The 23,370-nt window shown below is 37.7% G+C and overlaps 3 protein-coding genes and 1 non-coding gene across 5 annotated transcripts in view; 1 reads left to right on the top strand and 3 right to left on the bottom strand.

Annotated features, from left to right (window-relative positions):
• Positions 1-7,977, bottom strand: part of amot (angiomotin) — a 32,972-nt gene extending 24,995 nt beyond the window's left edge. The window contains exons 1-2 of one of the 2 annotated variants that reach the window (XM_056262186.1): positions 7,853-7,977; positions 7,496-7,546 (exon numbers count right to left, since the gene is read on the bottom strand). In XM_056262186.1, coding sequence (XP_056118161.1) covers positions 7,496-7,546; positions 7,853-7,940 — 139 coding nt within the window. In that variant the 5' untranslated portion in view covers positions 7,941-7,977. Of the gene's footprint in view, positions 1-5,531; positions 5,640-7,495; positions 7,547-7,852 lie in introns of those variants that run through there. The other variant, XM_056262187.1, reaches the window with a different exon arrangement.
• Positions 7,978-10,510: 2,533 nt separating this feature from the next.
• pgk1 (phosphoglycerate kinase 1) lies at positions 10,511-20,216 on the bottom strand. The gene is made up of 10 exons (XM_056262205.1): positions 20,056-20,216; positions 18,417-18,467; positions 17,855-18,010; positions 17,477-17,621; positions 13,254-13,357; positions 13,012-13,131; positions 12,098-12,212; positions 11,627-11,806; positions 11,338-11,515; positions 10,511-10,870 (listed from the first exon to the last, which is right to left on the bottom strand). Exons 1-10 carry the CDS (start codon positions 20,118-20,120, stop codon positions 10,731-10,733), a joined length of 1,254 nt encoding a protein of 417 aa, XP_056118180.1. The 5' UTR covers positions 20,121-20,216; the 3' UTR covers positions 10,511-10,730.
• Positions 20,217-21,164: 948 nt separating this feature from the next.
• LOC130095477 (cytochrome c oxidase subunit 7B, mitochondrial) lies at positions 21,165-22,285 on the bottom strand. Its single transcript, XM_056262220.1, has 3 exons — positions 22,129-22,285; positions 21,473-21,594; positions 21,165-21,396 (listed from the first exon to the last, which is right to left on the bottom strand). The coding sequence occupies exons 1-3, from the start codon at positions 22,268-22,270 to the stop codon at positions 21,322-21,324; spliced, it is 339 nt and encodes a 112-aa protein (XP_056118195.1). The 5' UTR covers positions 22,271-22,285; the 3' UTR covers positions 21,165-21,321.
• Positions 22,286-22,592: 307 nt separating this feature from the next.
• Positions 22,593-22,703, top strand: trnal-caa (transfer RNA leucine (anticodon CAA)). The gene is made up of 2 exons: positions 22,593-22,630; positions 22,658-22,703. It is a non-coding gene; the product is annotated as a tRNA-Leu (tRNA).
• The last annotated feature ends 667 nt before the right edge of the window (positions 22,704-23,370 follow it).

The following is a 23,370-nucleotide window of genomic DNA, read 5'->3' as shown; positions in this document are numbered from 1 at the left end:
GTGACATAAACCATTTAACCTGCAGTTACAAATGTATGTTTTGATGTTTGATGATATATGAAATTATTTTAAAATTGAAGATACTTTAAATATAAAACTAAAACTGCCACCACTGTTAATGAGCGAATCCTTGAGTCATTAATTCAAACGATTCGTTCAAATGGACTGATTGATTCAGTAACGAAACACCGCTGTGTGTTGGTCAGAAACGCAAAACTGCTGTGGCTTTGTTTGGAACTATTTTCATTGATGAAATAGAGCAAAACAGGCAATATTGTGCAAGTCTGTCATATAGGCTACATAGTACATACAATTATAATGAGAACATTATAACTGTGTGCTTGGGACAATGGCTTTTAATGGTGAGACTTTTGTTTCTGTAATCAGGCATTACATAAAAATTTGGATTTAGATTTATCGGCCAATATATCGGTTATCTGTATCGCCCAAAATGTTCATTCTAACTGAAAGCAACTTGCACTGGCATATCTTATTTGAATGTTATGTTTAGTTGTTGTTTTTTTTAAAGAAAAAAGCCTACCCCGTTGAGATGGTTGTGTGAACATGTCCGCATTCAAGTATTACAGTGAGCTGTAATTAGGCATCATGACCTAAATATGATTTTCATTTATAATCACCAAGCCTAAAATTCGGCATTTGTAACTTTTCGCGCCATCAGACGCGCACATACTCAAGTTCCGAGGATCTCCCGGTTCTTGGTTAATTTTAAGTCAGACTAGTGAATTCAGTTAACTGCAGACTCAGTCTCAGTCGCAATCGGATCATCAGTACAATTCACGAATGAATCATTTGGTGTGATTTGCGAACCGATTTAACAGGCTCATTGAAAAGAATCACCTCGTTCTTTAGAATGTAGTGAAGTACGCTAGTAAAGTACAAATACTTGAAAAATGCACTTAAGTGCTGTAGTACTGTAAATGTCCACCACTGATTAAACGGTTGTATAAAATCAATATCGCATTTGCAATTGTGCTGATAATTGGGGGGAAATGGCACTATTTGTGTGATTGCTTAACTATATCATATGATATAAATACTGTATAGCCTAAAAGACAAATACTCATAAAGGGGCGTTTTTACTGAATTTTAATGGAGTAAATTATGCAGTGAATGCGTGATTTCTAAATGCGCATGCGTAGTAGCCTGACCTAAACTGAAAAAGCTGCATCACACGCAGTGTATGCAATCTCAAGGTGTGTTTTCATTAGGTTTTTGCGAAGTGAGGGAGGGACATACTCAATGTCCGATTGCAAATCTGTTGCAAAAACAACAATTACAATATTATCACAGACGATGCATATCGCACACCCCTACATAGTCTTACTCTCCATTAACCTCCAAAAAATATATATTATCAATGTTTCATTTATCATCAGAGATCAGCATTTAATGACCACTGAGTTTTTAAAGGGGCTGAACAAATACTGGTATCCTAAAGGTCATTTTATCTTTAGTCAAAAAGTAAAAGAAAAGGAAAGAGCTGCAACAGAGGCCCTGCAAACCTGTGTGCCATTATGGCAGAAAAATCCAACATGAGTCACTGAATAATTCCCTCTATTTCTTCTCTTCCTTCATACTCCAACTGCAACAAGGTCTCTATAATGTGGTTTTTCCCCCCACAAGTCCCTGATACAGGCCCAAGTATTTGGAAACAGCGCTGCTCCCCTCGATTCCCTCTCAACCCCCACCCACTCTTCCATCCAAAGGCTTAATGAAAAGCATGTGCTGGAGATGCTTCATCTTTGCCACTGAAGCTCTGCACCAGTTTCTTTCCCTCAGTAGAGGAAAAAAGGCATAGCCCCCCCCATCCATCCCATTTTGTTAAGAGGAAAAAAGTTACATCTATAAAATCTGAAATTTATGACCGAAGTGACAATTAACAGAGTTACGGTCATGTACAACAGATGTGGGGGATGCAAGCGGCAAGATCTTGGTCAAATACACTACCGTTCAAAAGTTTGGGGTCAGTGAGAATTTTATTTTTATTTTTTGGAGGAAAGAAATCAATACTTTTATTTATCAAGGAATAATTAATTTGATCGAAAGTGACAGTAAAGACATTTATAATGTTACAAAAGTCTTTTGAACTTCCTATTCATCAAAGAATCCTAAAAAAAAAAAAAAAACTGTACAACTGACAGACCAACAACTGTTTCAACATTGATAATAATAATAAATGTTTCTTGAGCATCAAATCCTCATATTATACTGATTTGTGAAGGATCATTTGACACTGAAGACACTGACACTGGTGATGCTGAAAATTCAGCTTTGATCACAGGAATAAATTACACTTTACTATATATTCACACAGAAAACAGCTGATTTACACTGGAATAATATTTAATACTATAACTGATTTTTGTTGTATTTTTAATCAAATAAGCGCAGCCATGGTTAGCAGAGGAGAATTCTTTTAAAAGTATTTAAAATCGTACCGACCTCAAACTTTTGAACGGTAGTGTATATCCAATGTCATTACAATTTTAATATCTATGTCTTTGTTATTAAACAGGAAGATTCAAAATGATTTTCCCAGAGATAACAGCAGCATAAAAGAACACATTCAATTAGATTTTTACATTTTAAATGGATAAATCTCAAAAAATGGAAATGTGACCTGGTCATGTTTCAAAAATTATATTTATATATAAATAAATATGTGTATACCACCACATATGTGTGTGTACACCACTAAAGCAACACCACTAATGCAACGCTTTTGGAAAGGTAAATCTTCAGTCAACCAAATGGTCAAGTTATTTTGGTAACACTTTACAATAAGGTCCCATTGGCTAATGTGTAAAAACATTAAAGCATTACTAACAATGAGCAATACATTTGTTACAGTATTTATTCATCTTTGTTAAATAATAAAAATACAACATTTTTAGTTCATGACATGTTAGGCCCATTAAATAACAATAATAGATACAACTTTTGATTTTAATAAATGCTAAAATTAACATTAGCTAAGATTATAAAATGCTTTAAAAGTACTTTTCATTGTTGGTTTAATTAATTTGTAAAAAAAATAAAATAAATTAACAAATGGAACCTTATTGTAAAGTGTTACTGTTATTTTATCAACAAAAAACAAAGAGAGGTCAAAACAGAAAGCATTATATACCCAATTTGACCATCTGGAGTCAAATCACTGTCTGGTTTGCGGTGCCTTCCCCCAAATTCTGAAAATTTGAGTGACACATCCAGCTTAAGCAATTATTAGACCCAAGATGAGACACTGTACCTCGCCCATGTGATTGTGTCTGAAAAATAGTGACACACTCCACCACAGGGGTGTCTGACTTCAATTCCCTGAGGTAAGCAGGTACGCATCATGCTGGGGCATTGGGTTACACAAGACGCTGTCTGAGATATACTTTGATAGTTAGCACTAGGGCAACAGCTATTTTGATAATCGATTAATTCTTTTAATTAGGCTATTTTAAGTTGAGTTTAGGTTGAGTTATATCTGTATTTACTTACTTATTCACACAAACATAGATAAAATGGATTCAACCTCTAGTTCAACTCGTCTTCCTATGTGGCTGTTATTTTTTGTAAAAGTCATTTTGAACCTACATTTTTATAAACAAAGACACATTACAAAATATGACAAATATTACATAATACAAAATATACAGAAGAGGCTTTGGTTTGATCTTGTAGTCATTGTTTTTTACACAGTTAATTTTCTTTTGTTAGTACAACGGCCAAGCAAAATAAAAGTCTTAACGGGATAGTTACCCCAAAAAGTCAATTCTGTCATCATTTATTTACTAACCCTCATGTTTTTCCAAACCTGTATGAGTTTCTTTCTTCTGCTGAACACAAAATTTGAAGAATGTCGGTAACCAAACAGTTGATGAGCCCCATTGACTTTCGTATTTTTTTTTTTTTTTTTTTATACTATGGAAGTCAATGGGGCTCATCAACTGTTTGGTTACCCTTATTCTTCAAAATATCTTCTTTTGTGTTCAACAGAAGAAATTCATTCCGGTTTGTAACAACTTGGGTGAGTAAATGATGACAGAATTGTCATTTTTGCGTGAACTATCCCTTTAAAGGTTCAGCACAGACTCAACTAACCAAATATATCTGCTGTCAACTTTTCATTATCAGTTTCATCAACATTCCTTAGTAAGCGCCATATCCCTTTACCAATGTCTTTGAAAGGGTGTTTTTGTGTTATATGGACACGGCCGTTTCCCTCGAGGGGATCGGGGGATGAGGTGTTCTCAGCTGGACACAACCTAATTGTAAAACTTCAAGAACACAGGTTTTTGGACTCCCAAAAAGCTCAATGGAAAAGGCAGTTGGGTGAATTGAAGGCTGAGTCAGCAAGCAACTCTGGCCCCTCTTAAAAAAGAGAGGAGGGTGGCAGGGGCCAAAGGAAGTGAGGGATGGAAAGAGATGGAGAGAGGAGGGGAAAGCAAAAGAGCTGACATTCCTGCACCGTGAGTCAGCGCCGCTAGGCACTTTTCTGGCAATCGTTCACTACCTTTACAACTAAAAGCACCGGAAAGCACTGATAAAAGGAAGAGAGAGGAGACCATCCGAATGCTGAGCGTCCAACTAATAAAGCTGTGGGTTCGTCCTGGAAGAGTGACGGACATTTCTTGGAATGTCGTCCATGGCTACCTCAGTAACCATTTTGGTTATCTCCCAACATTCAGAGGGAGCACTTAAATGCAAAGCACTCAATGAAAGCATTTTGAGGAAGGGTCTGTACTCCTGCTAGCAATGGTTAAGTAGTAAAAGGCAATTAGTTTCACTTAATAAAGCCCAAGAATTCCTCATAACTTGGCCTCTTGCTTTGATTTCCAATAACACATGACTGCATTCCTGCCCTATGTAGTGTGCATATCTGTGTCCTGCTCCCCCTCTGCTCTGGGCGACATTCCTCAGAGGAGTGGGGTGACATCCGTCAGCAGGACCTCTAATCATCCTGTGCAGCCTAATTCACTACTTAACATAAATTACAATAGAAGTAAGTGCAATGGTAAAAGTAAATGAGGCTGACAGCTTTTGTGAATCTGTGTGGCAAAACTTTGCCTTTTTAACAATCAGTTATCATATAGCCTAAAACATGATTCTGCAGAATATATATTTATATTAATACCTTATATTTAATCACATATTATTAATAGCTTAGTGCACACTGTTCATGCATGTCGCGAGGCCATATGGAGCAGGGTGACTTGCAGCTAATGTGTCAGAACTGCGCATGTCATTATCGTTCCTATCCTACAGAGTAACAGCAATGCTAACCATTCACTGTAAGGATGCATGCAAAGTTTACACATAAACTGATAAACTTATTTAATAAAATTTCATATGTTTTCAAAGCACGAAATCGTTAAAACAAGGATAAGCCTCACATTTGCATTCGCAATATTGGAACTTTTGCAGACTGAGTAAAACTCGCTTAACTTAAAAAAAAAGAATCTTTGTAAATCGACTTAAATAATGATTTTCACATGAGTAATCTGTTAAAAGGTATTTACCTTGATAAGGTTTCGCCAAGTCCCGCTTTATTTCGATCTGCCGCCGGTTTTGCGCGTCCTAAGTCCGTTACAAGTTTTTCGGCGGATTCCAAAGCGTCGAACACGCTGTGCAAACGCGTCAGACCGAGGGGAACTTTGCGATCATCTTTGCACTATTGTTCACATAAAACGCGTCCCCCCTTCTCCTTGTCATTTTTTTTGAGTTGTTGAAATGTGTTTTCTTCCACTAAGAGTGCTGTGAGGGGAAGGACTAGGACTGCCCTCCTCTTCATACGAAACTTGCAGCGAATTACTTACAAACTCAAGAGTCGTGAGGAGAAAAAAAACTGTTCCCCTTTGCTGAGAACTTTAAGGGAATCCAAAGCATTTTTTTCTAAAGCCAGGAGAGCCCTCCTTCAGAGAGTTTGTCGATTGTTCCTGTTCTTCTGTTGGCTTTAAGGAACGTCGCTCAAGCAAGAAAAGTACAAAAAGCTTTTGTGTGGCTTGAAAATCAGGAGCCTGTCAAAGAGTCTTATGTGTAGCACAGCCCACAGATTCAGTCACTTCAGAAGAAAATAATTAAAGAAATATAAAAAGTCTTGCTTTCCTCCTCAATAATTGCCATATTTGTTGCTTCTTCATCTATTAATATGATTATATAAACATCTTCATCTATATAAATGCCTCATTCATTCATTCATTCATTAAAGAATCACCCAAAAATGTCCCATAATTTACTCACCCTCAAGCCACCCTAAGTGTATATGACTTTCTTCTTTCAGCTGAACACAATCAGAGTTATATTAAAAAATATCCTGGCTCTTCCCAGATTTAATGGCACTGAAAATGCCTGAGTTTTTGAAGCTCCAAAAAGCGCATCCATTCATCATAAAAGTAATCCATACGACTCCAGTGGGTAAATAAATTCCTTCTGAAGTGAAGCAATGGGTTTTTATAATAAAATATCCATATTTAAAACTTCATAGGCCTAAACTATAATCACTGGCTTCTGGCAACGGCAGTACGCGTGAGAGTTGAGTCCCGCGGAAGGGTAACCTCTGACATGACAGTTTTAAAGAAAAATGTCTGAGGATTTCGATACGCTTTTTGCAGGAGTCGTCTATTCTGACCTAAGCTTACGCTATGTCATAGGTCCCTTCCGCGGGACTCAACTCTCGAGTCGCGTGAATGCGTGTAAAATAACGTAGGCTAAGTTGCCAATTATTATTTAAAAGAGTTGATTACATGTAAATTTACTATTACAGCTGCCGGAGAGGCAAATTTTGTTGGACGTATCGAGTCATCATGTTGGCTACGTGGCTTTCCATTGTTATTATCAGTACATTTTACAGTAACAAATGGATTTCAATAACTCAAGGTAGCCTATGTTAATCTTACATAATTTAATGACATAAACAGGAGCTATAAAATAATAAAATACCATCCCCTAAAGTTCTAAAAACCACAGCAGTAAATTTAACAAGAAATAGTTTAGTGTTATTGTCAATATTTCTCTGGACTCTGAGAACAGCTGCAGTACAATAGCATATGGCTGCATTTGCAAAAGCCTAATGATAATGGCTTGAAAGATGCCTTTCTACTAAATAAACAAAACCACACCCTATAATGGCTCTATCCTCTCATACTTTCTAAGCTGAATAGCTCTACATTTGTTTGAAGTAATGGTAAATGTTCAATGGGGTTTTGTAAACAACAAAGGATTGTTACTGACAGGCTCAGACCTGTAAAATAAATATATTACCTACCTCAATAAGAAACAGACTACTACATGTGACAAAAATACTATGAGGCCCTGCAGTTTGCATGAACAATTATTCATGTGAACTAATTAACACCTATACAGCGACATTAAACATATTCGGTGTGAAGATGGGTAATAAAAATGTTTAAAATTCCGACCTGAAAGTGTCTTAAGTTTCTTTCTTTTTTTTTTTATGTAAGACAAGAAAAGCATGTATTCTTACCTAAAACTGAATCAGTGACTTCCAGGAGATCTAATCCAGAAAATCCATTTTCTGTGAAGGAATAAATATGTAAAACTGTTTACATACTCTTCTTATGAACACAATTTCGTATTGATAAAACACTTCAAACTTATATTACTTGTGTTTGGGGTGGAAATATCAAGGAACCAAAACAAAAAGTCAATCTCAGCAAAACATGAGGGTTGAACACTGTAACTGAGCGCCCTCTTGTGATGTCGCCACGTTTGACAACTTAGACAAATTATTACTTTAACACACAAAAGTCTACCGCCTTTTACTTTGAACGTCTTTGTGATGTTGTAACTTTGTATGTTCGATGAAAATGAATCACCTCACCCACAAAACTCTGTGCATATTGAGGAAATCCAATATGCTTCATCCATGTGGACACTTGGTCTGGGCTCCACTCCTCGATTGAAATCATGCTTGTTGTATTTACACTCTCGTCTTCTGCATCTTTTCTTAAAAATCCACATCACACAAGCACTGAATGTAGCATACAAACACCAAACAATTCCCTAATATAAAGATCTCGATTTCAGACTGTTTACCAAAGTTATTGTTTGGAATAAATTGTGAATAAAATCCTATGAAAGCCTTTCGTTGGATCATTACACATGTACAGTAAGCTAGCATTCTGATCTCTTCCACTGCTGTGTGTTGTGATACAGTTGTTGGTTAGATAAATACCCTCTCATAAGTCTTTACTGACTTGATCTTCGCATGTGACATAATTTCAAAACATAATCTTACCTCGAGCCCAAAAAGAACCCCGCACTTTTCGCTCACAGCTGTTGTTGAATGACGATCCACACCTCGGCAGGTGAGGGCGGAGCTAAGACGACGTGCATTATGGGAAATGTAGTCCAGATAAGGGGCTTTCAAACTTATGCAGTAGTGGCGAAAAAGTGATGTCCGGAGAGGTTATTGGCACAATATTTGCTTTTAATGACACTTAAGGTGTTATTAAACAATTAAAATATGAGGAATACACTTAAGCTTGTACATCGGCCCCACATGAATCAATTACGTTAAACAAACAAAATTTGTTCATGTAACTCCAACATCTAAATTCCAATATCATGGAAAGAAGTCATTTTAAGTGATCTGATTCATGTATTGAAATTCATATATTCGTTCTTCTAATTCAGGTTCAAATATTTTAGTGTGTTCCACAACCAATTCGAAATCGAAAGACTGTGTGCAATTAAAATTAGCACACAAAAATCTTAGCGTCAGTTGATCTTTTAAAAATGCAGTATAAGGATTCTTGTATCACAATCAGTCCAGATGATCGCAAATGCTCCACTCTTCTCCACAATGGTAACCCAGTGTAATTTAAATGGTTCTAATCATTCCAACATAATTGAACCTTAAACACTATTACACATTATTATCAAGTCTCCCCATTTTCTCATTTAATTTCAAAATGTACTCGCTCTAGATTCAGCCATTTGCACAGCATGCTGGGAACTAACAAGCACTGCCCAGTTTCAGTTAATTCAACAACTCATTCATGTAATCCCAACACAAACGGTTTAATAAACTTCAATTTTACTTATGTGGATAGAAGTGGATTGAACACAAACTAAGTTAGGACAAAATCTATAGCAATTGTGTTGCTTTAGCTTATTTTAACTAAACAATTTGAATAAGCAGCAAAAAAAAAAAAAAAAAAGAGTGATGTTATAGGCTATTGGGAAGAACACACTAAGGTATTAAAATGACAAAATTATTTGGCAAGAAAAGCAATCTCCGACATATAATTAATTATGGGTTTTATTGTATTAATCAAAAAAAGACATTGAAAAAACAAAAAGCTCACAGGTCAGGAAGAAAGCATACATTGACTAACGTAATGGTTGGTTTTCCCTTGTTTTTGATTACCGAAGCCATTCTCCTGGGCATAGACTCAACTAACATAGTGGACGTGTCATGCTTAACTTCTTTTCAACCCTCCTCAAGTTCTTCCCAAAGCTTCATTGACTGATCACAATTCAGGTTTATAATTTCCCAAAGATTTTCAAAGGTTTTCAAGTTCAGGGGACGTTTGTTGCATGCACAGTGCGTTTGGAATCGTTTTAATGGAAAATAGACATTTTATCTCCAAACCGATCTTGGCTACATTGTTCAAGAGGATTCTGAATGGACCAAATATTGGTCCATTTTCAAAGTGCCAGCAACTTTGTAGATCTTTCCAACACCCGCTGGAGAGGAGACATGCATCCCCAGTACCATTATGTTTCCCCTGCTGTACTTAATGACGCCTCGGAAACTTTTGGTATTAGAACACCATTCAAAGTCGTTCAGTTTTGAGTTGTCTGACTGACTTGCATAACATTTTTACAAAAGTAATATTATCAGTGTTTCTGGTTTACTAAAAAATAACTTGCTCGTAAGGGATTAGCTATATATGGCTTTATGTGACTACACCATATGTATGCAGGTAAAGTATGCATGTACACTTGGCAATAATAATATATTAAAATATTACATTGTGTGCAGATACAAAAAAAAATGACTAAGCAAAAAAAAAAGAAGTTTAAATATTTTTTATTATCATTCTTTCCGCGACAGGTTGTCTGGGTCTAACATTAGCCCATTATAATAATTCTAGTGCAGAACATCTATCTCATAAGCTGCAGGTCTATGACAAGTGCAATATGGGGAGAAAAGTGTCTAAATTTTTACAGGTCCTCAACATCTGTGGGAAGGCAACAAATATCAAATATAAACTCTAGAATTACAACACACAACGGTTTACAGTGAATGCACACATTCACACTACAACGGGACACACATGAACACTTAAGCAGGTAACAATCATAACAGGAATCGTCATTACTGCTGATGTCAACCTTTCGCTCATAACCGATGAAAATACCTTGAATGAGAAACCCTTTAGGTAATTTGATGGAAGAAAAACAAATGGATGTGTATGAGTGAACAGGTTTGTGTTTCAAAAAGCATAAGCCTAAATTGATCGTAGAACCATTGCAACCAATGGTCTCTACGATCAACTTAGCTCACAATGCTTTTGAGAAACGCAGCCCAGGTCAGGGAGTCTAGCACAGCATACTGTTAGCGGTCCATAGAGAGTGGAGTAGTCGTCTGTTGCATCCCCGATAGGTTATAGAATGCTAAACAAACACTGAGTGAATAAGGATGAGGGCTTCTTGAGAGATGAGCACCCAACCTCTGGCTGAAGAGCCTCTTATACGTTGCTGAGGGCATCGACACCAGGCAACACTTTACCCTCCAGCAGCTCCAGACTGGCTCCGCCTCCAGTGCTCACATGACTGACCTTATCTTCTGTGTCCCACTTGGCACAGCAGGTTGCGGTGTCTCCCCCACCTGAAAGCAGTCAATTATTAGTCTATTATAGAGATCGATATAAAATTTTGATGGCTGTTATCTTAGAGAGCAGGGTGGCCTACATGATATCACACTATTTAATTTAAAGATTAACAACAATTTCTGCATTTAAAAACATTTCATTTTACATAATATTGACATCAGTGTGAACGTAGCCTTATTATCCAAACAGAGAAACTTATCGGCCAATGGTGAGATAAATCGTTTTATTTAATGCCATGTCAGCATCTAAGGCTATTTTCATGGCAAAAATTCAATCATATAAATACAATAAAACCAGGCAAACAAGTCATGCCAATGGTGGTAAAAATGGCCAAATATCTGCCAATAATAATCAGCCTAGACAATATATCAGTCAACCATTAGTCTATTAGATGTGTTATTAAATGTATTCCAGGCAAAAGCCAGCCACTTGAATGAAAAATTCAATTCAATTAAATTCTCACCAATAATGGTGATGCAGCCATTTTTGGTCGCTTCCACAACTTTGTCCATCAAGTTCTTGGTTCCACGAGAGAAGTTGTCCCACTCGAACACACCAACAGGTCCGTTCCACACAATCTGCTTGGCTCTGGCTACAGCCTCCGCATAGAGCTTTGAGCTCTCAGGACCACAGTCCAGACCCTGGACGGAAGGACAACCAGAAGGGCTTCTTTTGACAACTGCTTCCAGTTCACTTACAGGAAAAGGAGAAGATCTTATAGCTCTAAACAATCTGACACGTGTCTGCCTTACCATCCAGCCAGCTGGAATACCATCTGCTACTGATGCAGTCCCCGTTGCCGCCTTCTCGTCAAACTTGTCTGCGGTGACGAAGTCAACAGGAAGTGCGATCTTCACGCCGTTCTTCTCAGCTTTAGCCATGAGGTCTTTCACAATTTTGGCACCCTCTTCATCATACAAGGAAGTGCCGATCTGAGCACAACAAGAAAACAATATTTATAACTCTAGGAGGGTATTCCAGAAATCAGGTTATGCGACATACCCAGATAAGTTTATGGATAAATAAATTAACAACCTCAACTTTCAATTCCAAAAATTGAGGTAATGTGCAGGGCTGCGTTTCCCAAAAGCATCATAAGCCGAAGTTGATCGTAGAACAATTGTCACCAATGGTCTCTACGATCAACTTAGACTTAACAAAAAAGCTCCCCCCCAAAAAACCCACTTTGGTTTGCAGTGTGAAGGAAGCTTCAGGCCACTCACCTCCATGTTCTTGAGAACCTTGAGGAAGGTAAAGGCCATTCCTCCACCAATGATCATCTCATTCACCTGGTCCAACATGTTGTTGATCAGCTGAATCTTATCTTTGACCTTGGCACTGTCCGATCAAAACAACAATCAATCAATCAAAGCCTTTTCAATGAAATGTTCATTTTATCTGCATTTAAATCTTATTGGGATGAAACTGAGAAAAATTGCAGGAAGTGCCCTACAACGGTCTAATTAGAAGTCAAAAGCTTAAGGCTTTCGTGCACTGCAATTCAGCTTATCAATGGGCCAATTCCCTGAGTGAACTTTGATATTTGGGACAAACATCAGATATGAACTGCTTCAGTAAGTACATAATGAGTGTTTAAGTTGTGCAATGGCCTGACTTTTGCATTCAATTATCCATTCCACAAGAACACTTTGTAGTGATCATGGCTTTATTTGCCATCATTGCACCCTGCACAATTGAATCACGTCGGTTTCCCCATCATGATATAACACTATAAAAAAGGTAAAAATCTACAAATGTAAATAATTTTTTCTTTGGCCAGATATGTGAGGCTTAAAGAACCGTAGAACAAGGACATTGTCACACATCCTGCACAAGAGGATAAATGCAACTATTCCTGGACTGTCACTGATGCTTTCTGAAGTGGTTTTCAATGGAGAAAAGACAGATGCTTCCTAAAAAAAGACTGAAGTACAGCCCAATATTCTTTCAGTCATTCATTTCGGTTGGTGAACTCTATAAAAGCCCTTTCCTTAGATCATGAACAAGATCTTGCAGGACCAAAGAAAGGTCTTTTGATGTTTTTAATCACTAAACCTGGATACTTATCCTCCTTAAGCAAGACAGTATTCAGAACTAAAAAGATAAGCTATCAGAGTGCTCCGTCAATAACACTCACCCCCCGAGAATGGCCAGGAAAGGCCTCTGTGGTTTCTCAAGGGCCATGGCAAAGTAGTCCAGCTCCTTCTTCATCAGAAAACCAGCTGCCTTCTGAGGGAGATTCACTCCAACCATGGAGCTGGAGTGAGACATTAGACATGAAAACCAAGGGAAAAAAGAATTTGTCTCATGTTGATATTTTTCAGACTAAACACAATGCAAGTTTTTATTTTCCTATCACAGTTTTGTGTAATGGAGTACCTATGAGCTCTGTGCGCAGTTCCAAAGGCATCGTTGACGTAAACATCACCCAGCTTGGACAGGGAGGCTCGGAAAGAATCGATTTCCGCCTGACTTGCTTTGGTCTGAAAAGATAAATCAAAATCATTTATAAGTCATATGACGCCACCTGAAGAATAAATAATAATAAACAAATTCCACATTAAAGGTGAACTGTGGCGAACAAATTCAGTCTGAATTGCACCTGCGATTTGACTGTTAAAGGTGCTCTATGAAACTTTTCTACTAAAATGAATCCTTTTTTTATTGCCTGTGTGTGAAGGGGTTGTAATCACACATTAAAATGATCCACTTGTCGAGTTTTGCCATTACCTCTGAAGGCCAGTATTCCTATTTCTATGTGAAGTCTCCGGGTCGGATTTACCGCGAAATCCAACGGATGTGACGTGCATGCGGTCAGGGAGTTACGTCCGGTTAAAGGCGCATGTTTTCCGCTTATATCTCAGTCAATCTTTGATCAATATTCCCAAGACTCTAATCGTTCGTAGTGCTGGACGGGGCCTTTCGAACGAGCCCACCCCCGAGATCCAACTCGCCCGGCTCCCCGAGTTATAGCCGTTCGAAATCGGGGGTCCCAGCGAACGGCGATCCAGTAGGGGGCATCCCCGAGGCCCGCCACTCTAGCGTTCGGGCAAGGGTTCCCCTGGGACCTCCTCCCCCGAATTTGAGCTCTCTGGGTCTTTGCGTTCCAGAGATACGAGCGATTTTCTTCTGAGATCGTGACCTCACCGGCGTCCGCAATTTTGCAGCGCGCCCGATGGTTTTTTGCTAATATCTCCGCGAAAACACCACCAAAAACTATGGAACTTATATGGTTCTTTTCAGCTCGACTAGATGGTCCCAACGAGCTCGGTGCTCGCCGAATCCGTCAAGTATTCGCCGAGATATTTGCGTAATAGACGGTATTGTCTATGAGTTCGAGCACGAGCACTCTTGTCAAATTTGGTTGCAATCTGAAACATCACCACTAGAGGCCGCTAAAAGTTACGTAGAGCACCTTTAAGTTTAATTCAGAAAAAAAAAAAAAAAAAAAAAAAAAAAAGACGGGCTGAATAAAAATGCAAATTCACTCTGACAGTAGGTGGCACTTATTGAAGAGAAGAAACACCTTGCTTACCTCAGTGCGTAAAGCAGCACTGTGGAATTTTCCGTTTACGAAGGAAAGTAATCAAACAGTATTTAAGCGTTTTAAAACCTTTAGATTTTATACGAATACAAGAGAGCAGGTTACAGATTCTTTCTCTGCCATTCACTTTCGCTTAGTGAAATAGTCTGTTCGTGAGCGCCACCAAGTCGTAGCTTTATGTAACAGTGCCTCTGTGCACATGACCAAACGCACAAGTCTTATTTGTTGACCAGTTTGTGTGATAGAAAAGACATTTGAACCCCTCTTCATAAAACAAATTGCTGCATCAACAGTAACTGTTCATTTACATGAAAATGAAGTGAGGCATGGGTGTGAAAATATGGTACAATTTAAACATTTTCATTTCACTGAATATTTATCTTTGTGTGAACAGCCTTAAGTGCAGTTTCCTCTTGGGAAATTGATTCATTGTCATTTTATTTGATCAATATTATTTAGTTAATCACATTGGGTGGGTTTTGGGGAGCTTTTGGGCTGAAAATCCAGCCAATCTGGCAACACTGCTTTTCAGTGTTATGTGACCAGCAAAATGGTGAACTTGCAGTTGTGTGTTTGCATAGTAAACTGGAGAAAGTATTTTAAACCCAGTTACAGAAGGACCCCTGGATGAAGACCAACGATACATGCCATTATGATCATATTACTGCCATCCGCATGCACTCAAAGTTCATAACTTCTAAACTACTGTGAATGAAAGGTTACACAGGAGCCCAGAAAATGCCAAGCTGCAGTTCACTGCAGTTTCTTGCCAGCAAAGGACATGGCAGTTTCCCTGTCTCTTTCTTTGGTCTCTACTCGTCCCCCTCCCTTTCTCTTCTCCTCTTCCCTGCATGCATTCCAGCCAGGGCTTCGAGGACCAGAAAAGCCACATGAATCATGATCACACATGACCTTCCTACAAATGTCAATAGGTCAGCTGAGTAGGGCTGTGCTCAGAATATCGATACAACGATATATCGTCATGAACTCCTGGCGATACGCGTATCGATACAGCAGCTGCCGTATCGATACTTTTGTGCTTTTGAATGTAGCCAATTCAGGGCTCCAATTTCGGCGCGGGATTGCGCATAATTTTAATAATTCCCGCAGTTTATAATGCTGGACATTCCCGGAAACATTGATTCACTTTAGCATGTAGGTTGCAGTATTAGTAAATGAATCCACACAGATTATAAAATCAAATCAGTCATTTTAAAACTTTCTGTGAGACGCAATTTCACAAACAGCGTGATTTCAATGCAGTGCTGCGTCTCTCTCTCTCTCTCGTCTCGGGCAAGCGTCCAGCGCTGCAGCCGGTGAAACTACACGCTCACGGTCAGGGGCGTAGCACAAGATCCCGGGCCCTATGTATAGGCAGTCCTGATGGGCCCCCATGTTCCAAATACAATATATTCCAGACTTTTCAAGGGCCCTCTCTCCCCTTGGGGCCCTGGTAATCAGTACTGGTTTTACCCCCAGTCCGACGCCCCTGCTCACGGTTAGGAGTCGGGACATGACGGAATATTCACTTGCATAATCGGGCCATCGTGACTAAAGTTTACCATTTGCATGTCTTTAAGTCTTACCAGTTTAAACATTCAAACGATTTTAAACTATTCAGTAGCCTACTTGCGCGCTCTCTGAGAGTTGGTTTTCTCTGCGTGCATATAGGCCTATAGACTAGAGTAAAACCGCCTCACATACAGCTCGCGAGATTATATCGCTTTAACAGACTAAAACACGCAAAATGATGTCAAAAATTTCGTTCTTGATAAGTATCCTCTAAACACAGTTGGTTATGTCTTAAATAAGCATACAGGTTTTTAACAGAAACGGCAATTCCCCGGTTGTATGATGAAGTTAAGCGAGATATTCTGCTGTCACTCTCTTAACCCTGAGCATGTCAATCAATTGTTGTTTCTGCATAAAAATTTGAAAATGTAATCATTTAAAATGATTTCAACGTAGAAGAAATGACTTTGTTTGGTGCACATTCCAACACTTAAGACCTGTTAAATACTAGGTGTTTAAAAGAGTTTGAGAAAACTAAGTTAAATTTAAGTTGTTACCGTTTTTGCTTTTATGGAATGTTTTGTTTAGTCATTGAGCAGTGTAGACATGCTTCAGTTCAGTGTCACTATAATTGTCATTTCAGTTATTGAGGTAGACTTTAAAAGCAGAAGGAAGAGCCATTCTAAGCTTTTTTATTCATTTAACTCATTGTTTTTCAGTTGTCACAACTGTTATAACACTGGTTATTCAATAAGCAGATATTACTGTTACTAAACTCAGCTCAAAAGAAATTTAAATTCCAAATTGATCCATATCGTGATACATATCGTATCGTGGCTTTAGTATCGTGATACGTATCGTATCGTGACATTGTTGGTGATACACAGCCCTACAGCTGAGTACAGTATCTCTGCATGCGCACACACAGCCAAAGAAGGCTTTAACAGTAGTAGCTTGTGCTTTGCAGACAAGCTCCAACACAATGAAAAAAGCCAATTATTAGCCTCTGCATTTGTAAAACCACCCTTATTACAGATGGCTTTCTTTACAGTATAGCCTATTCAAAGCTACACAAACTAACCTGCGCTCATTATTTCATTTCTTTAAGCGTGTGGCATTTCAGGCCAAAGATCCTACTGTATGATCAAATTTAAAGTCTGTATCTGGCATTTAATTCAACGTAAACTCTTGGGGCTTCTTTCTGGGCCGCAGAGTCAAAGGAAGGAAAGACTAAGAACATTATTTAACACATTCATTATAGTTTTTACTAGTTTTTGAACAATCTTTTTATTGCCTTTCTTTAACATTCGACCACATGACCGTTTACACTATGAACGCAATCCGATCTAATGAGTCTACGAAAACCCCTGGAAGTGGTCCAAAAGGGGACAAGCTCAAAACGTTTTAAACCCCGTTTACGCCTGTATTTAGAGTCATCCATTTGTGACCCAATCGACCAAAACGCATCTTAATACCAGGAGTAAACGGGGCCTAAGATGACCAAGCACTTTTTACCTGCAGAGCCACTGACATACGCTGCACTGACCTTGTTCCCCGATGCATCTTTGCCCTTGCCCTCCTCGGCCACATGGAAACGCAGGTTCTCCAGCAAAATGACAGAACCGGCAGGAGGGTCTGCACAGGCTTTCTCCACATCTGGACCCACACAGTCCTTCAGGAACTGAATGTCTCTTTAGAGGCAAATTAAACAGCAAGGTTGGTGGCGAAGTACTAAGCTGAATTAAGTATGCATTGATTACTATTAAGATGTCATCTCGATGACGCTTTTCTACCATACATTTCTAATGTTTACGCAGTAAAACTATTTATCAGTGCTGTTAAACAGGTGTAGCTTGAAGGTTTACATTATCTCTAACTGATGGTGTAATGTGTAGGTTAAGAAATCTAGATTGAGCTCTCCTACTTTCCCAGCAGGCTCTTGAGTTCTGCAGCCACAGGCTCCAGAGAGTACTTGTTTGGCATGGGGACTCCATCAGGCCGGCCCAAGTGGCTCATCAGGATTACAGCTTTGGCCCCATTATCTAAACAGTGCTGAATTGATGGGACCGCAGCCTTGATTCTGATGAGAGCATATATAATATTAGTTACAAATACTGTAGCACAAGGCCAACATATGTTTTTCAACTGTGAGTGAGGTCTATATACAACATATAACTTTGCTCAAACTAAACTAAACATTAAAAATACTGCTGACATTCTATGCACTAACATTTATTGAGTAATCTTAATATTTTCTTTAATATTTTGCAAGAAAATATAGACATGCAAAAGTGAATGATTGTATACAACTAAAATTTTATAATCAACAAAGCTGTGAGACAATTTTCAAGGTAAAAACATTGCAGTTGACAGTTTGAGCACATGAACAGCACAAAGGGGAATTATGGTGAATTCAATGAGATAAGAAAGAACCATTATTGGTTAAGAATGCAACGATATTGGTATATCAGCAATATCCATCTCACCTCTGGTTATTTGTTATTGTCTTGTCTTTCATAGGGACGTTGAAGTCAACCCTATTGGAGAGAGAGAGAGAGAGAAAAATAAATGGATCTATTACTAAAATAGCTACATAAAATGCTATGGTTTAATGGAATGATTAAATTGATCATTTTTTAAATAAGTAGGATCCAGAAAGCTCTCAGATTTCATCAAAAATATATATTTGTTTATTAGGTTTAATTTTCAAAGGTCTTTGAAACGACATGACGACGAGTAATTAATGACAGAATTTTCCATTTTGGGGTTTATATATATATATATATACATATATATAACTTATTTTTAACATACACTTGTTAGATGCGATTAATCTATTTGACAGCACTATGTATAGCTATCATCTCTAGTAATTTGTTATATGCATTTGAATGTTTATGAAACTCAAACATTTTTAAATGAATTCATAAAAACACCTGTTATAAAAAAGCTATTTTAATAAATAAGGATTGTACGGTGACATTAATGAACGACGTTACCTGTATCACAAAAACAACTAAACCTGGATCACTGAGAGCTGCATACTAGGAGTGCACATTGCTGCACGTTCACATGGTCTCCATGACTACAATGAATTACGTAACACTGTAAAGCCCCCTTACAGCAGTGAGATACATGCATTCAGGCCAGGGTAGAGAACAGCGAATGCTGTCGATGCTGCTGTACTGTAATATTTGTAATATAACATTAGACAATATTAAAGCAGTTTGGATCCCGGCAGCGGATGTTGTAAGACCACGTGCAACTGCTGCAATATGTATACTGACTCAGTCATTGAATTTGTGACACACTCAACATGGCTGGCAATTACTTATTCAAAAAGTGCTATTATTATTGCATGTGGGTATTTATAAAAAGGTGAAAAATGTTAAATAAGGCGGCAGACGGTGGGCAGGGCTGTCTGTCTAATTGCTGGCATGACATTTGACTGTGTGTCTTCAGAATACCAAAGGTAATTTATGCTAACAGCTGCTGAGAATATGTGAACGTCGTTTAGAGGAATAAATTATAAACAATCTTCACTTATGTACATAAGAAATTACCTGGCATGCGTGAGTGACATGATTATAACAAACAAGTAAGAACACGCCACTAAATGAATGTGCTTACTGGTATAAACCCGCCAGCACACGTTCAAAAGACCTTATAAAACAGTGTGTAATGTGAAAACGTTCAGGTTGTCGGTATGGTACAAAAATAAAGTGACGGAGGCTCCCTGACCATTTGACATTTGTAACTGGGTGGTGTCATTTCACCAAGGAATTTTAAAGCCTTTATGGACAAAAAAAAAGTGTGAGGAGTTTCAATATTTTAATTTAATTTTAAAACAACAGAGTAATGACTGATATTAAATGATGCGCACGCGCTAGTTTTTGGTATATCTGCCATCCTGCACGTATCGGGAATGTATAAAACGTGACGCGTGACAGATACACTTCCGGTTATCAATGATTGAAGTTTCAATCGCATAACCTTGCCAAAAATCAAAGCTTAAAATTAAAGTTAAAAAACAAGAAAGCATATAGCCAATAAATGGAGATCACGATCTTAATACATCGTTAATGAACGATATAACGGAATGTGCCGGTGACAATTCACGCTTACCTCATAATGACGCGCTTTCCTTTCACATCCACCTTGTCCAAATTGAGTTTGTTTGACAGAGACATTCTGGCTGTAGATTTGCAGAAAAACTCTCTTTAGCTGGTGTGGTGCAGTGCTGGTTCAGTTCCCGAGTGAGACTGAGTGACCTTAGCTTGATGCTGATGCACACAGTGTGGGCGGGTCTAATCGAGGTGTGCGCTTCTAAACCCAGCGCTCATTGGATACACTTGCTGTCAATCAATCACCAACTGAGCACATAGGATGTTGGACCAACGTGTTGCAATGATGCTGCCCCCTATCTAGAGACCCTACCCTCTTGAACTAAGACAAGACACCACAGTTGAATAGGGTGAAATAGGGTTAAAAAATTCTAACAAATAGATATCACCATCCTTCAGTTCAATTGTTTTCTATTACAAGTTTTCTGAAATGTTGTTTAAGTTAATAAGGTATCTAATTAAAAATACACTAATTGGCATATATTTTCAGAACATAAATCTGATCATTGGATAAAGCCAGGTACAAATTTCATTTTGTTGAAAAAATTTTTCCTACAATGGGGATTTTAGATATCTCTTTTTATAACTCATAAAATATTGTAAACTTCCAGGGGAAAATGTTTAATGTTTTTTAGGAATAAAATGTTATATAGATCAGGCAAATGATATGACCAAATCCCTCTGCAAACCCCTTCAGAACATATAGGAATAAAACTGTAACATTTAGTGTATAAGTGGAAATTTCTGGCTCAGTGCACCGGGGAAAAAAAAGACCTATAAAGATACATATTGAAATTTACAGATTCAAATAGATAAAGTGGTAAGAAAATAAACACTTAAATATTTGTTTTAGATGCTGTCTTTTCACTAGTCTTGAAGACGACAAGTTGTGGAAGCAAAATAACCCCAAAATCGTAAAACTGGTCAGTGCGTTAAAAAAAAGGTTTTGTAATTTAGTAAAACTTATTACACATTAAAAATAACTTATATCTTAAATTTCAGACCTGTAATTGGACATCTTAGAGTTTTATGCTAAATACAAAGTTAAAATTAGAAGCTCAAATCTGACATAAACCCTTTAATACCGCAGATAAAGTAATAAGACAAGTATTGAGATTTATATTTTAATTTATTACATTTTTTACAGACATGCCAAGACAGCAAGAAGATTGGATTAGGTGAAAATTGTCTCCATTTGCAAAACGGAAAAGTTCAGAATGTCATTCAGAATCCCAGAGTATTCGGTCCACGACGGGAAATGCATTCATCACTCCTTCCATGGCTTGGGCTGCACCTTGCCTACAGGTGACAGGTTCCATGTGATGCCTGTTGATGTGATCACCTGCAAAGACACCGCACAAAATCACATATAGCACATTGAAAAAGATATGTAATTAGAAGAGTTTGCAGTCACTTACATATGCCCAAACAGCTGTGCAAAATGCAATTCCAGAAATCATCAGAGGAGCTCCATACTTGGCATGAAATTCAGGGGACAGACCAGACTTTTGTCGCACAGCCACCTGACGGGCACTTTGACCTAATATAAAGAAAAGGGGGGAAGAGTAGATTTAGGTTTAAACATCCTTTAACACACATTAAGAGTCGCTGAGTTTATTAAAAAGAAAAGAAAATTCTCATAAAAAACATTGACCTTTTTGCAATCATATAGCCTACAATGAGTGCAAGCTTGTAGCTAATAGGAAAACCACTTCGTGGGCACATTGCAGTTTGTTAGAAACATTTTGGAATGGAAAAGCACACCATTGCAATCAGCGCGAGCAAGTTAATATTTACAACAATATTTTGAGATTATCAATAAGAGAGATATTTTTTAAACCCACATATGGCAAATACATGAAAATATAAACATATATTTTTAAGATAAGGTGACAATAGATTCAATTATTTACAAAAACGTATAAACTGACTGGCACCTATGAATGTATCCCATCAAAACTAGCTTTAGCACACTGGGAAGCAACATCAGTATACTGCCCAAACATTGCAACAAATGCTGTTTACTGAAATGTGAAATAAAACGGCCAGTCCTCGAATGAGATATATAACTTACCGCTGAGGTTCAGGGCAATCTTGGCGAAGCGATACATGGTTATTTCTCGGGACAACTGACTGCGCGAGCTAATACCCTTGAACTGAATGGCAGAAACAAAATGGCAGAGCGGAAGTGATGAACGCGCGATACTTGCGCGCATGTATGCGCGGTGATCGCAAGACAGTATGGGTTAGATTCAACATGTAAATGTTAAACTAAAGTAAACTCTGGTAGTTTAAAGTGATGTGATTTGTTTGTAACGTATACGGAGTTATTCTAAGCATATATAAGTTGAATATTTATATATTTTTTCTGAATATAATAAGGGACCATCACTGCTGTTTTACCATACACTGTTAAAGTTAGTTAAACAGTTAGCAGGTTGTGCAGCGTTACCTTTGCATTGAGCTTGTAGAATTTCTGATTGCATAAATGCAAAGCGCACATATAAGATTGGGATTTAAAATTTAGTTCACAGTCGTGTCAGGATGGCCGAGTGGTCTAAGGCGCCAGACTCAAGGGTTGCTCCCTTCCGAACAAACGGGTATTCTGGTCTCCGAATGGAGGCGTGGGTTCGAATCCCACTTCTGACACATACTTTTATGCTCGAGCTACAAATATTAATATTGTTATGTTATCTGATATCTTAAATGTAAGAAATAAGCCTATCATGTAACCATTTTTTATTTTATAAGATTGTGTGACAATTTTACATACTCCCAAAATTAGAGGGATACGTCTCTCCTGTACCCACACCTCATTTTGAAAAAAATAAAAATTGTGTATGTATAGGTGAATGTGGATTATTGAATTTTTAATAATGAAAATGCAAAGTTTTGAACTGAAATATTCACAGCCTAAATATACAACCATGTTGAATTTCAGCCCATAAAAATGAAGCCCTAAAAATAAAATGCATTAAAATGCAAGGACGTTTATACAATGCATTTTTTTTTCTCCAAGTAGTGCAATTCAACAAGCTTTTTTGTTTCAAATACATTTGTCATTTATTCTTGTCATCTTTCATACCAAGGTCTGTAGTTTTAATTATGTGGGCAAAACACATAATGCAGTGCAATACAATGATGATTGAGAGACGAACTAATAAACGTTCCTCAAAATTCTGCTGTCTAATTTGACTTTATTTTTAACATGACTTTTCTTAAAAAAAAACAAATGTATGGATAGTCAAGCAAATCTAAAGTTGCTTCAGTCCAGATCATTTTGAAACATTACTAACAAAAAAAGTTATTACATTTT

This window comes from Rhinichthys klamathensis, unplaced genomic scaffold, assembly GCF_029890125.1.
Source record: "Rhinichthys klamathensis goyatoka isolate OS25496 unplaced genomic scaffold, OSU_Roscu_1.1 h1tg000191l_1, whole genome shotgun sequence".
NCBI lineage: Eukaryota > Metazoa > Chordata > Actinopteri > Cypriniformes > Leuciscidae > Rhinichthys > Rhinichthys klamathensis.
Note: the sequence above shows the minus strand (reverse complement) of the source record. Positions and strands in the feature narration are given on the sequence as shown.

Bases quoted from the DNA above. Each gene is read 5' to 3' on its own strand.
- pgk1 (XM_056262205.1), bottom strand. From the start codon at position 20,120: ATGTCTCTGTCAAACAAACTCAATTTGGACAAGGTGGATGTGAAAGGA. The intron at 13,358-17,476 runs GTCAGTGCAGCG...TTATCTTTTCAG, and splicing joins AAGATGCATCGGGGAACAAG to ACCAAAGCAAGTCAGGCGGA. The intron at 12,213-13,011 runs GTGAGTGTTATT...TTGATCGGACAG, and splicing joins TTCCTGGCCATTCTCGGGGG to TGCCAAGGTCAAAGATAAGA.
- LOC130095477 (XM_056262220.1), bottom strand. From the start codon at position 22,270: ATGCGCGCAAGTATCGCGCGTTCATCACTTCCGCTCTGCCATTTTGTT. The intron at 21,595-22,128 runs GTAAGTTATATA...TCTTTATATTAG, and splicing joins GATTGCCCTGAACCTCAGCG to GTCAAAGTGCCCGTCAGGTG. The intron at 21,397-21,472 runs GTAAGTGACTGC...GTGTCTTTGCAG, and splicing joins GCACAGCTGTTTGGGCATAT to GTGATCACATCAACAGGCAT.